General features: G+C 44.4%; 1 protein-coding gene across 3 annotated transcripts; it reads left to right on the forward strand.

The window, feature by feature from the left end:
- The first annotated feature begins 1796 nt into the window (after positions 1 to 1796).
- LOC146493621 (uncharacterized) lies at positions 1797 to 9881 on the forward strand. 3 transcript variants are annotated; one of them, XR_014872025.1, is made up of 3 exons: positions 1797 to 2065; positions 2522 to 9255; positions 9721 to 9881. XR_014872025.1 is itself a non-coding variant. In XM_085149115.1 (3 exons), exons 2-3 carry the CDS (start codon positions 2835 to 2837, stop codon positions 7730 to 7732), a joined length of 4827 nt encoding a protein of 1608 aa, XP_085005241.1. In that variant the 5' UTR covers positions 1797 to 2065; positions 2522 to 2834; the 3' UTR covers positions 7733 to 7831. The 3 variants fall into 3 exon arrangements, 2 of the variants coding, with proteins under 2 accessions (XP_085005241.1, XP_085005240.1); XM_085149115.1 differs by lacking the exon at positions 9721 to 9881 and having other exon boundaries at positions 2522 to 7655; positions 7727 to 7831; XM_085149114.1 differs by having other exon boundaries at positions 2522 to 9881.
- The last annotated feature ends 555 nt before the right edge of the window (positions 9882 to 10436 follow it).

Genomic DNA, 10436 nt, shown 5'->3' on the forward strand with positions numbered 1-10436 from the left:
GGCTATTATTTTCTTACAGATTCTAAATAGTGGAAGCAAAAAGCAATGCAAAGCAAAAATGAGAATAAGAAAATAATACTTTATTTTTTCTTATTCTTAATTTATTTTTTATTTATTACAAAGTTGGGGGAAGACTGTGTTACAGCAGCTAAAAACCTGATTTAAATGTATGCAAAATAAAATAACTTGGGAAGATAGAAGACTACACTAAAGGAAGAGGTCAAATAAAAACAATTACTGAAGAGCTTAACTCTAAAGAGAATGCTGGCATTCTGGTATGAGGGTGTAAAGATTTTATTTTTTTAAATTGTGCTTATAGAAGTGGAACTAAAAAATATGTTTGAGAAAGTGTTTGCCTGCAAGGCCAGGAAGGGGTGCAGCAGGTAGTCAGGCTCCACTAATTCAGACCTTCCCAAAGTGTGGGGCCCGCCCCCTAGGGGGGGGGGCAGAGCCACTGCAAGGGGGGCACGGCATGAAAAGGGAAAAAAACCAAAACGTTTGGACACTGCTAGCATGGGGCGCCTAGACAAACGCAAAGCAGGAGATGAAGCATCGCTGAATATGTTTCCAAACCAACTTCATTCTAAGCCAAAGACTAGAAAATATGGTGAAGCATATCTTCCCTTTGGCTTCACCTGCACAAGTGCCGAGGTAGGTCTCCCCTGCAGAATTGGTTTTGCCTGTGTCGGGAGCAGTGCTGGGCTGTTTAAATCACGGACAAACAGTATCCCACATTCTTGATTTTTAGTTCACAAACACTTGTTGTAATGACTAACTACTCTTGACATTTTGGAGATGTTAGCTCTTTATACAGTAAAGTTACAGCAGGATACAAATAATATCAGGCTGATCCTGCCACGATTTGTTCCCTCGGTTCAAATCACAAACAAACAGTATCCCACAGTTGTTTATGTTTTTAAACTCATTTTTTACAGAGAGACATTTTTTGAAAAATGTATTGATAGCAATGTTGAATATTATTACACAGCAAAAAAAAACTACATGTAAAATAACTGCGTAGTAGTAACTGCGTGTTTATATGTAAGTGTGTAAAACCTGAAGATCGAGACAAAATACTGTTAATCTGACTATCTGCCATTCTGCAATTCATCTCATGTAAACAATAACGTGGCGCACAGCGTTGAGGTGTGAAATAAACGGCAATTGAGCAAAATATGGGTGTGTGTGGTTAGAGGATGTGTTAGTGCGTGCGTGCGTGAGTGCGTGCATGCATATGTGCGTGCATGCATATGTGCGCGCACGCGAGGGGGGGCAAACATTCTTCTGTAAAACAAAGGGGGGCCCAGCGAAAAATGTTTGGGAACCACTGCACTAATTATAGCCAGTTACCACAGCTACAGTCACTCGGATGACCTCTGCACACGCTGATAGAAGATTCCAAACACTGTGTTGATCCAAACTGGACTCAAACAGTAACACAAGTTAGATGGACACATTCCAGCGGCTAGCACTTCAATATTTAGGGCACAGAAACATCTTCTGTCGACATGTCCAGGATTACACTTTTTTTCACTCACAAATAGGAAAATGCCTTCACATCTCAGATGAAGGTCTCTGCACACCCACAAGGTCAGAACTCTAAGTACGGTCACACTGTGGTCTGAGGAGTGTGAATGTGGTAACGTCTTCTTGCAGAGTTTTATGAAGGACATCAAACTACACTCACAGTGCTCCCTGTGTTTTAAGTTTATTATTGTTCAAACACCTGAATATTCTTTTGTATTTCTTCTTAGATTTGTAACACCTGGCGTTTCAAGGATTGTGAAAGAAAAAGTAGCCCTTTCATGTTGGCATTAAACATAATTGTCAAGTCAAACCGAGTAGGAGGTGGAGAGCCCTGAGGCAAAAAAGTAAAAGTGACAGACTGGAGGGCGGAACTAATCTTGTGTCTGGGTTTCTGTCGGGAAGGAAAAAAGAAGGCGAACGGGGGAGCAACAGGAAGTTGCCACTTACGGGAAAAGCCCAGCATAATTCTTTCAATAAGTTATTACCAACATAGATATTGTGTGGAACTGAAGTATCTACAAAGCCAGGGAGGCAGCCGGTAAGGAAATGGTTGCTGACTATGTTAAAAGACTTTGAAGCGAGTTGCTAAAGAATCGCGGCTGCCGCTAGCTTACGTAGCATTAGCACTGTGCCGTCAGTTGGTCGCCTGTTTACGAGCGGCACCATTGTTTATTGTTGGTCTGCATATGGAAGACTGTTAATGCTTGCATATGGTTAAGAGAAGCTGGTTATAAACACTATTGTACTGCTTAAGTTCTAATGCAGATTGATCATTTAATTTGGCACTTTAATAGAAAGCAGTATTTCTCAAGGTGTATGTACAATTGTTAGTGAATTACATAATTTGATCATTTAAAAATACTCAAGTAAAACTTGTACTGCAAAGCTTACGCACTGCATTGATGTGTTTAAAAAAGAAAATGTGTTTGGGATTGTTTACAATATTTGCAGATGTGTGATAATTTGTAATTTGGGTTTTGGTTTGTATTTAAAGGTTTTTCACCTATGGCTGACTATGGCCGAAAAAGAAGATTAAAGAAAAAGGAAAACAAAAGATCTGCCTGGTCATTGAGTGAAATCCAGTTAAACACCTGTGGTAGATGCGTCAATCCCTTTCAAGCGGGGAAGCTGCACAAACTTAAAGAGCTTGACAGTGAAAAACCGGGAAATCAAAATCTGGGAGTAATGACCTGGAGTCCTGGGAAAAGGGAATAATTAGTGCAAAGAGAAAATTCGGAGAATCCCTCAAGTTGCATGTGCCATTCCCGTTAGTAAATAAACCCCAGTTCAAGCCTGAGCACACAAAAATGGCAGACCAAGCTGCTGGGAAGTCAGTTGAACAACTCAAAGGAGTGAGGACAACAGCCAAGAGATCATTCTCTCGTGTGGTTAATAGCATTACGAGGACGTATGAGGATATGACTGAAGAAGAACTCAAAGATAGTTTCAATAGACTGTCAATGGAAGCAGAGAAAGTCATGGAGGCCAATGATGATCTAGAGGCCGGTTTCATTACAGAGCTAGAGGCAAAGTTTGACACAAGTGAAGCAGTCGTGCAGACAGAACAGCAGAAAGTCGACTTAGCAAAGACTGCAAGTGAATGTGAGTTAAAACTGAAGGAAATAAAAACCCTAGTCAGAGAGGCTCTCTGGGCCAACTTTGGAAGTGCAGAATTGTCCACAGCACTACAGGCAGCAGAGGCTGAGTGTGAACATGTTGCTGCCATTACGCCTGACAGTAATTATGAAGTGTATGATTTCGTTCTTGGCCACCTGAAAGAACTGGTGGAAGTGGCAAAGGAGAGGTATTGCAAGTGGAAGCATTGGATCCCATCAGGTGTTCGGAGAGATCTTCAAAGCAATATACAGAAGCTGGAACTCTGCGTCCCCAGGCTGGTTTCCAGAAAAGCTGACTTTCTGGAGATGAGAATAAAGGAGGATGCTGATCACCTGTTATCATTGCCAACTACCTCCAGCTGCCCCATGCCAATCATCAAGCTGAAACCAACAGCACTTCCTAAGTTTCTTGGAAATAAACGAGACTTCCACAGATGGAAGAAGGAATGGGAGGCTCTTCAGGGGCAGGCGGAGCCATCTGGTTCGAAAGAGATCAAAAAGTTTCAGCTACTTGATAGTGTGGATGAGAAAATAACGAGAGAACTTCGACTCTCCACTTACAACACTGCAGATGACATCTTTCGTGTTTTGGAGAATCGGTTTGGCAATCAAACATCAATTGCTATTGAAATAGTGGAGGAGTTACAGAGAATGCCAGCTGTTAAGAGCCACCAGCCAAGAAAAATAGTGGAATTAATTCAAGCTGTGGAGAAGGCGCTTCAAGACCTGGTTGACCTTGGTGACACGGGAGCTATAAAAAACCCATTGGTGACAAAGTCAATCGAAAGTAAACTTCCAGAAGCACTCAAAAAGGAGTGGCTTATTTATGTTGCTGACAGTAGAAACATGGTCACCCCAGAAAAACGATTTGATAGTCTTCTGGAATTCCTCAAAGAGCAAAAAACCATATATGAACAGCTTGATCATCTGAGAGAGGAAGAGCCAAGTAAGCGAGAAAGAGTGGAGCTGAAACATTCCAGAACCAAACTCACCAAATTAGGTAGTGATGAAGGGTGTGTGGTCTGCGGTGATGGAAAGCATAAAAAGAAACTCTACTTCTGCAGGCAATTTAAAACATTAAAGCTTGCAGAAAAGAAGGCTGCAATTAAGAAACTAGGCGCATGCTGGAGTTGTCTCGAGGTTCATGACAATGGGTCATACTGCAAACCCACTTATCTGTGCAAAAACCCAGGCTGCAAAGAGGCACACGCTGCGGAGCACCATTACTACCTATGCCCTAATGCTGAGGTGAGGAAGGGAAGTGCAGCAGGGAGGCAAAACAGATCTGATCCAGAGGGAGGAAAGGTCAGCAGGAAATGTACGGAGGATCAGGAGGAGTTCCTCAGAAAACTGTCACCTGAACTGGCAAGAGAATGCAGGGATGCATTTTCAAACACTGCATCTAGGACATGCAGCACCACCAAGGAGCAGCCAAGTCTCCTATTCGAAGGTGGGTTTCGAGAGCTGCCAGTAATCATGATGCTCCTTGAGGTCACAGCTAATGCTGGGCAAAAGATTGGGACATTAATTGACCTGGCTTCTGACACCAACTATATAACCCACAGGGCTGCAAGCAGTCTTAACCTAAGAAGTGAAGAAATCACTCTGGTTGTTCATGGAGTAGGGGCAATGAAAACGCACGTGAGAACAAGGCGGTATCTTTTAAAGATCCGAGTCAGAACGCCTAGAGGCACCCTTAGGTCACACCAACTGGTCTGCTATGGACTCGACAGCATAGCAGAAGTCCACAAACATGTCACACCGAGTCAGCTACAAAGGTTCTTTCCGGATATACCACTCAACGATCTTGTAAGACCAAAAGACATTCATCTGCTTATAAGTCATAAAGAAGGTCGGCTAGCGCCTCAGAGGAGTAGAGTCATCGGTGACCTTGTGTTATGGGATGGGCCACTTGGAAAGACGGTTGGGGGAACTCACCCTGAGCTCTTCGAGGAGCTCACTGTCTCTGCCCACATGTCCAAGACACACTTTGCCAGGTCAATGAGAGCAGCAGCTGTCAAGTATGAGGAGCTCATTGGCGAGGCCTCAGACCAGTCTTCAACAAGGAAGCATGTTCCTGCTAAGCTTCAGAGGTCAAGCACCTCAACCGCCAGTCGAGAATTCTTAGAGTGGTGGAAGTGGGATAGCATTGGTGCTGCATGTGAGCCAAAGCGTGGGGGTTGCCGTTGTGGAAATTGCCAGCCAGGTGGGAAAGAAATGACACTGGCTGAGGAAAGAGAGCTTGAAATAATAAGAGAAGGACTCACCTATGTCATGGGTGATGGCCACAGCGACGAGCCACACTGGCATGCCAAATACCCTTGGGCTGAAGATCCAGCATCCTTACCAGATAACAAAAAAGGAGTTGAGAGCACATTCCTCCGGACAGAGAAGAAATTGGCCAAGGAGTCTGAATGGAAAGTCGCTTATGCCGCTCAGGTGCATGACATGGTGGAGCGTGGAGCCGCAGTCAAGTTGTCCAAGGGCATGATCAGTAACTGGGATGGGCCAGTGTGGTACGTGAGTCACCTCATTGCTCCGAATCCCCACTCTGTTACAACTCCAGTGAGGCTTGTGTGGAATAGCAGCCAGAGGTTTAGAGGTGTGAGCTTGAACGATCTGCTAATAAAGGGTCCAGATGTCCTCAACCAGATTCGAGCGGTTCTCCTCAGATTCAGGGGCGGAGTGTACGGAGCCCTTGGTGACATAAAAAAGATGTACAATTCAGTTTGGTTGGAAGACAAAGAGATGCACCTGCATAGATTCCTCTGGCGGGACTCTGAGGATGACGAGCTAGAGGAATATGCCATCACAAGGGTGAATATTGGAGATAAACCGGCAGGATGCATTGCACAGCTGGCAATGCGTGAAACTGCCAGCCTTTCTACCTTTTCCCACCTCAAGGAGGAACGTCGTGTACTCCAGCAAGACAGCTATGTCGATGACATCCTTACCTCTCACAATGACATGAATCAACTAGAAGTCATTACAGAGAACATTGGGCGAATTCTAAAGGCTGGAGGATTTGAGCTGAAACCTTGGGTCTTATCTGGTCAAAGTGGGAGGAGGAAGCGCAATGACAAGGGTGAGAAGACAAGAATGAAAACCATAGTTCTACCAAACCAAATGCGTGACGAAGAAAACAAAGCTCTTGGTCTGGGTTATATAGTGGAAGAAGACAAGCTTCATGTCATGGTAGCAATCAACTTCTCTAAGAGGAAGAAAAAGATGCGAGTTGGCCAAGACCTTGTCCAGGAGCAGATTAAGACCCACACGCCAAACCCACTGACACGAAGAGAGCTTCTCAGTCAAGTGTCAGGGTTGTATGATCCAGTCGGTTTGGTCACTCCTGCAAAGCAAAAGGGAGCAATCTTAGTTCGCAGAGCATTCCAAGAGACAAAAGTAGAAAGCTGCTTGGTCAAGGACACTTGGGACATGGCGCTCTCAGATGCCCTGAGGGAGGACGCCATTAGGCTTTTTGAGGAGTATTCCCAGCTCAGCAAAGTCACATTTGCAAGGGTGCTAACTCCCCCATGCTTCACCGAAGAACCCTGGGCAATTACTTTCTCCGATGGAAGTGAGCAAGCCTATGGGGCAGTGTTGTACTTAAGGTGGAATTCAGATCAGGGCACAATCATCAGGTTGGTGGAGTCCAAAGCTAAGTTAACTCCATTGGACCACAAAGGGGATGTTGTCAAAGCAGAGCTGTGTGGGGCAGTGTTTGGCTCACGCCTAAAGAAATACTTTGAGGCGCAAAGCCGGATTCAGATTGAGAGGTGGCATCACTTTGTCGACAGCCAAACCGTCATTGGGGCAATACAGCGGGAGAGCTATGGGTATCAGACCTTTTTTGCAAATAGGAGTGGAGAAATACAGAGCAGCACAAGGATTCAAGATTGGTGGTGGATCCCTGGCCCTCAGAACATTGCGGATGTAGTCACAAGAGGAGCTAGTCCCAGAGATCTAGATGAAGACTCAGAATGGCAAAATGGTCCAAAGTTCTTGAGTTTGCCTGTGAGCGAGTGGCCAGTTAGGTCAGCTAAAGAGTTAGCCGCCACTGCCAAAGAAAACGTCAATAAGCTGCAAAGAAAGGCATTTGTCGCTGCCTTGACAAGGGCCGAGATAAGAGGGCAAGAAGAAAAGCAAAGTCGGGCTGAGGCCCAGGGAGAGCAGCGAAGACCACCTGCGGGGTCAGTCATCAAGAACCTTTTAGATGTCAAGCGGTTCAGTGACCTAACTCGATTGGTTAGATCAGTTGCTTGGACTTGGAGAGCAGCTAGAAAGTTTCTTGGGGGACATCCAGCTGCTAATGACCCAAAGTGGGAGGCAGTCCCGTTGGCAGGAGTAATTTCGGTGAAGGAACGTGAAGATGCCCTAAGAGACATCTTCCTTGCAGCACAAGACAGCGCTGTCTTCCCAAGCACTACTACAGATAGACTGGTAGTATACAAAGACCCAAGCTCTGGGCTCTTTGTTTGTGGTGGCCGAGTGCAAGCTTTTAAGAAAGACCAGGTTAGTGTTCCCATCTTGGCTTATGATGCTTGGACGTCTACACTGTTAGCCTGGGAGGCCCACAATGAGAGTCATGAGGGAGTTGCTGGGACCCTGCTCAGAATGAGGAAGAAAGCGTGGGTCATAAGAGGGAGAAGGATTGCTCAAAAAGTTGTTGATGGTTGTGTGGTTTGCCGGAAAGCAAAAGCACAGAGTTGCCGGCAAATAATGGGCGACTTACCTCCGGAAAGAACTCAACCTGCTTTACCTTTTGAGTTCACAACAGTGGATCTCTTTGGACCCTACCAAGTGAAGGATGACGTCAAGAAAAGAGTCATGATAAAGGTTTGGGGGGTTGTATTCTGTTGTATGGCCAGCAGGGCGATTCACACGGAGTTAGTAAACCCCTTGTCGACTGAAGGCTTCTTGATGGCTTACCAGAGATTTACAGCAATTAGAGGACATCCAAGAAAGATCTGGTCAGACCCAGGTACTAATTTCATAGTAGCAAAGTCTGTCTTGAAGGAACTTTACGGATTCTTGGAAAGTCAGAACAAGTTTGTCTTGGAGGAGACTGCGGCAAAGAATGAAACAGAGTGGATGTGGAAAGTTAATCCAGCTGATTCCCCACATAGAAATGGAGCTGCTGAGGCTGCTGTGCGCATTGTGAAGAGAGCACTTCAGAGTCTTGGAAGGGAGTCTGGGCTAAGTTACAGTGAGTTCCAGACAGCTCTCCATGTGGCAGCTAACCTTGCAAATGAGCGCCCGATTGATGCCAGAGTTCAGAGTCGGGAAGGTTGCATTCATTACGTCACACCCAACAGTCTTTTGCTTGGTCGAGCATCTCAAAATGGGGACTTCAAGATGTTTGACTTTTCCGTTTACCCCTATAAGAGACTCCAAGCGATTCAGGCAGAAGTGAGCAAGTTTTGGAGGTCCTGGAGCCAACTTGCTGGCCCCAATTTGTTTGTAAGGAGCAAGTGGCACACTGCACACAGAAATGTCGCTGTTGGAGATGTCGTCTGGTTAAGTGATCAGAATGCGCTGAGAGGACACTTCAAGATGGGCATAGTTGTCAGCACTAATCCAGACAAAAAGGGTATTGTGAGGGACGTCAATGTCCGGGTGTGCTCCAGTTGCAGCGGTTCTGTGGCTAAGTCCTTGAGAGTGGAGGACTTAAGCTCTGGTTCAAAGGGAGTGACTCCGGTGGCTCAAGCTACCATCCTTCATAGAGACGTCAGACGTCTAGTTGTTCTGTTACCTGTGGAGGAGCAAAATGGGACCAAGCCGGCAGCATCATGCTTCAATGGGATGAGTTAAACTGCGGTTTGCTTGTGAACTTGGCGATCTCCTGTGTTCCAAGGGAAGATCGAGTGGGAGGTGTCAAGTCAAACCGAGTAGGAGGTGGAGAGCCCTGAGGCAAAAAAGTAAAAGTGACAGACTGGAGGGCGGAACTAATCTTGTGTCTGGGTTTCTGTCGGGAAGGAAAAAAGAAGGCGAACGGGGGAGCAACAGGAAGTTGCCACTTACGGGAAAAGCCCAGCATAATTCTTTCAATAAGTTATTACCAACATAGATATTGTGTGGAACTGAAGTATCTACAAAGCCAGGGAGGCAGCCGGTAAGGAAATGGTTGCTGACTATGTTAAAAGACTTTGAAGCGAGTTGCTAAAGAATCGCGGCTGCCGCTAGCTTACGTAGCATTAGCACTGTGCCGTCAGTTGGTCGCCTGTTTACGAGCGGCACCATTGTTTATTGTTGGTCTGCATATGGAAGACTGTTAATGCTTGCATATGGTTAAGAGAAGCTGGTTATAAACACTATTGTACTGCTTAAGTTCTAATGCAGATTGATCATTTAATTTGGCACTTTAATAGAAAGCAGTATTTCTCAAGGTGTATGTACAATTGTTAGTGAATTACATAATTTGAACATTTAAAAATACTCAAGTAAAACTTGTACTACAAAGCTTACGCACTGCATTGATGTGTTTAAAAAAGAAAATGTGTTTGGGATTGTTTACAATATTTGCAGATGTGTGATAACAAACATAATTTGTAATTTGGGTTTTGGTTTGTATTTAAAGGTTTTTCACCTATGGCTGACTATGGCCGAAAAAGAAGATTAAAGAAAAAGGAAAACAAAAGATCTGCCTGGTCATTGAGTGAAATCCAGTTAAACACCTGTGGTAGATGCGTCAATCCCTTTCAAGCGGGGAAGCTGCACAAACTTAAAGAGCTTGACAATAATGAAAAAGAAAAATGAGCGTTTTGAGCAAAAAGAACAGCAACTGCAACAGGCTGCCTTGACAAAATATTTGGTTTATATTTGGCATCATTTGTATGTTAAATGGCTTTGGGCCATAATAATAGGTAGGTTAAGCCCATTCTGTTGTAACTTTCTTGAACGAGTGGCTTGCCCTCCTCTTAGAAAGTGAGAAATATGCATGAGATTATTGCAAAAACAGAGGAAAATGCATTTGTCTTTAAAAAAAAAAACAAAAAAAAAACAACCGCAGCTAATCTGGTTAGTGTATGGTTATAAACTGATGTTCCACCAATGCAGACTACTGTTATTAAAGCAAAAAAGCAATCAATACTTTAAAGCTATTTATTGTGTTGCACATCCAGATTCAATTTCATTTTTTGCATGGTGAACTTAATGCATCCAACTCTGTCTGCAAGCATGTTAAACTCAGGAACGCTGTTACTCAAATCTGAAGTAATCTGTGTGAGATTATGAGCTTGAGTCACTCCTGAGGTGTGTTTTCTTTCTCTTCTTAGTCTAATCGTTAAACAGACA

The sequence above is a fragment of the Neolamprologus multifasciatus genome, chromosome 22 (assembly GCF_963576455.1).
Source record: "Neolamprologus multifasciatus chromosome 22, fNeoMul1.2, whole genome shotgun sequence".
Lineage (NCBI taxonomy): Eukaryota > Metazoa > Chordata > Actinopteri > Cichliformes > Cichlidae > Neolamprologus > Neolamprologus multifasciatus.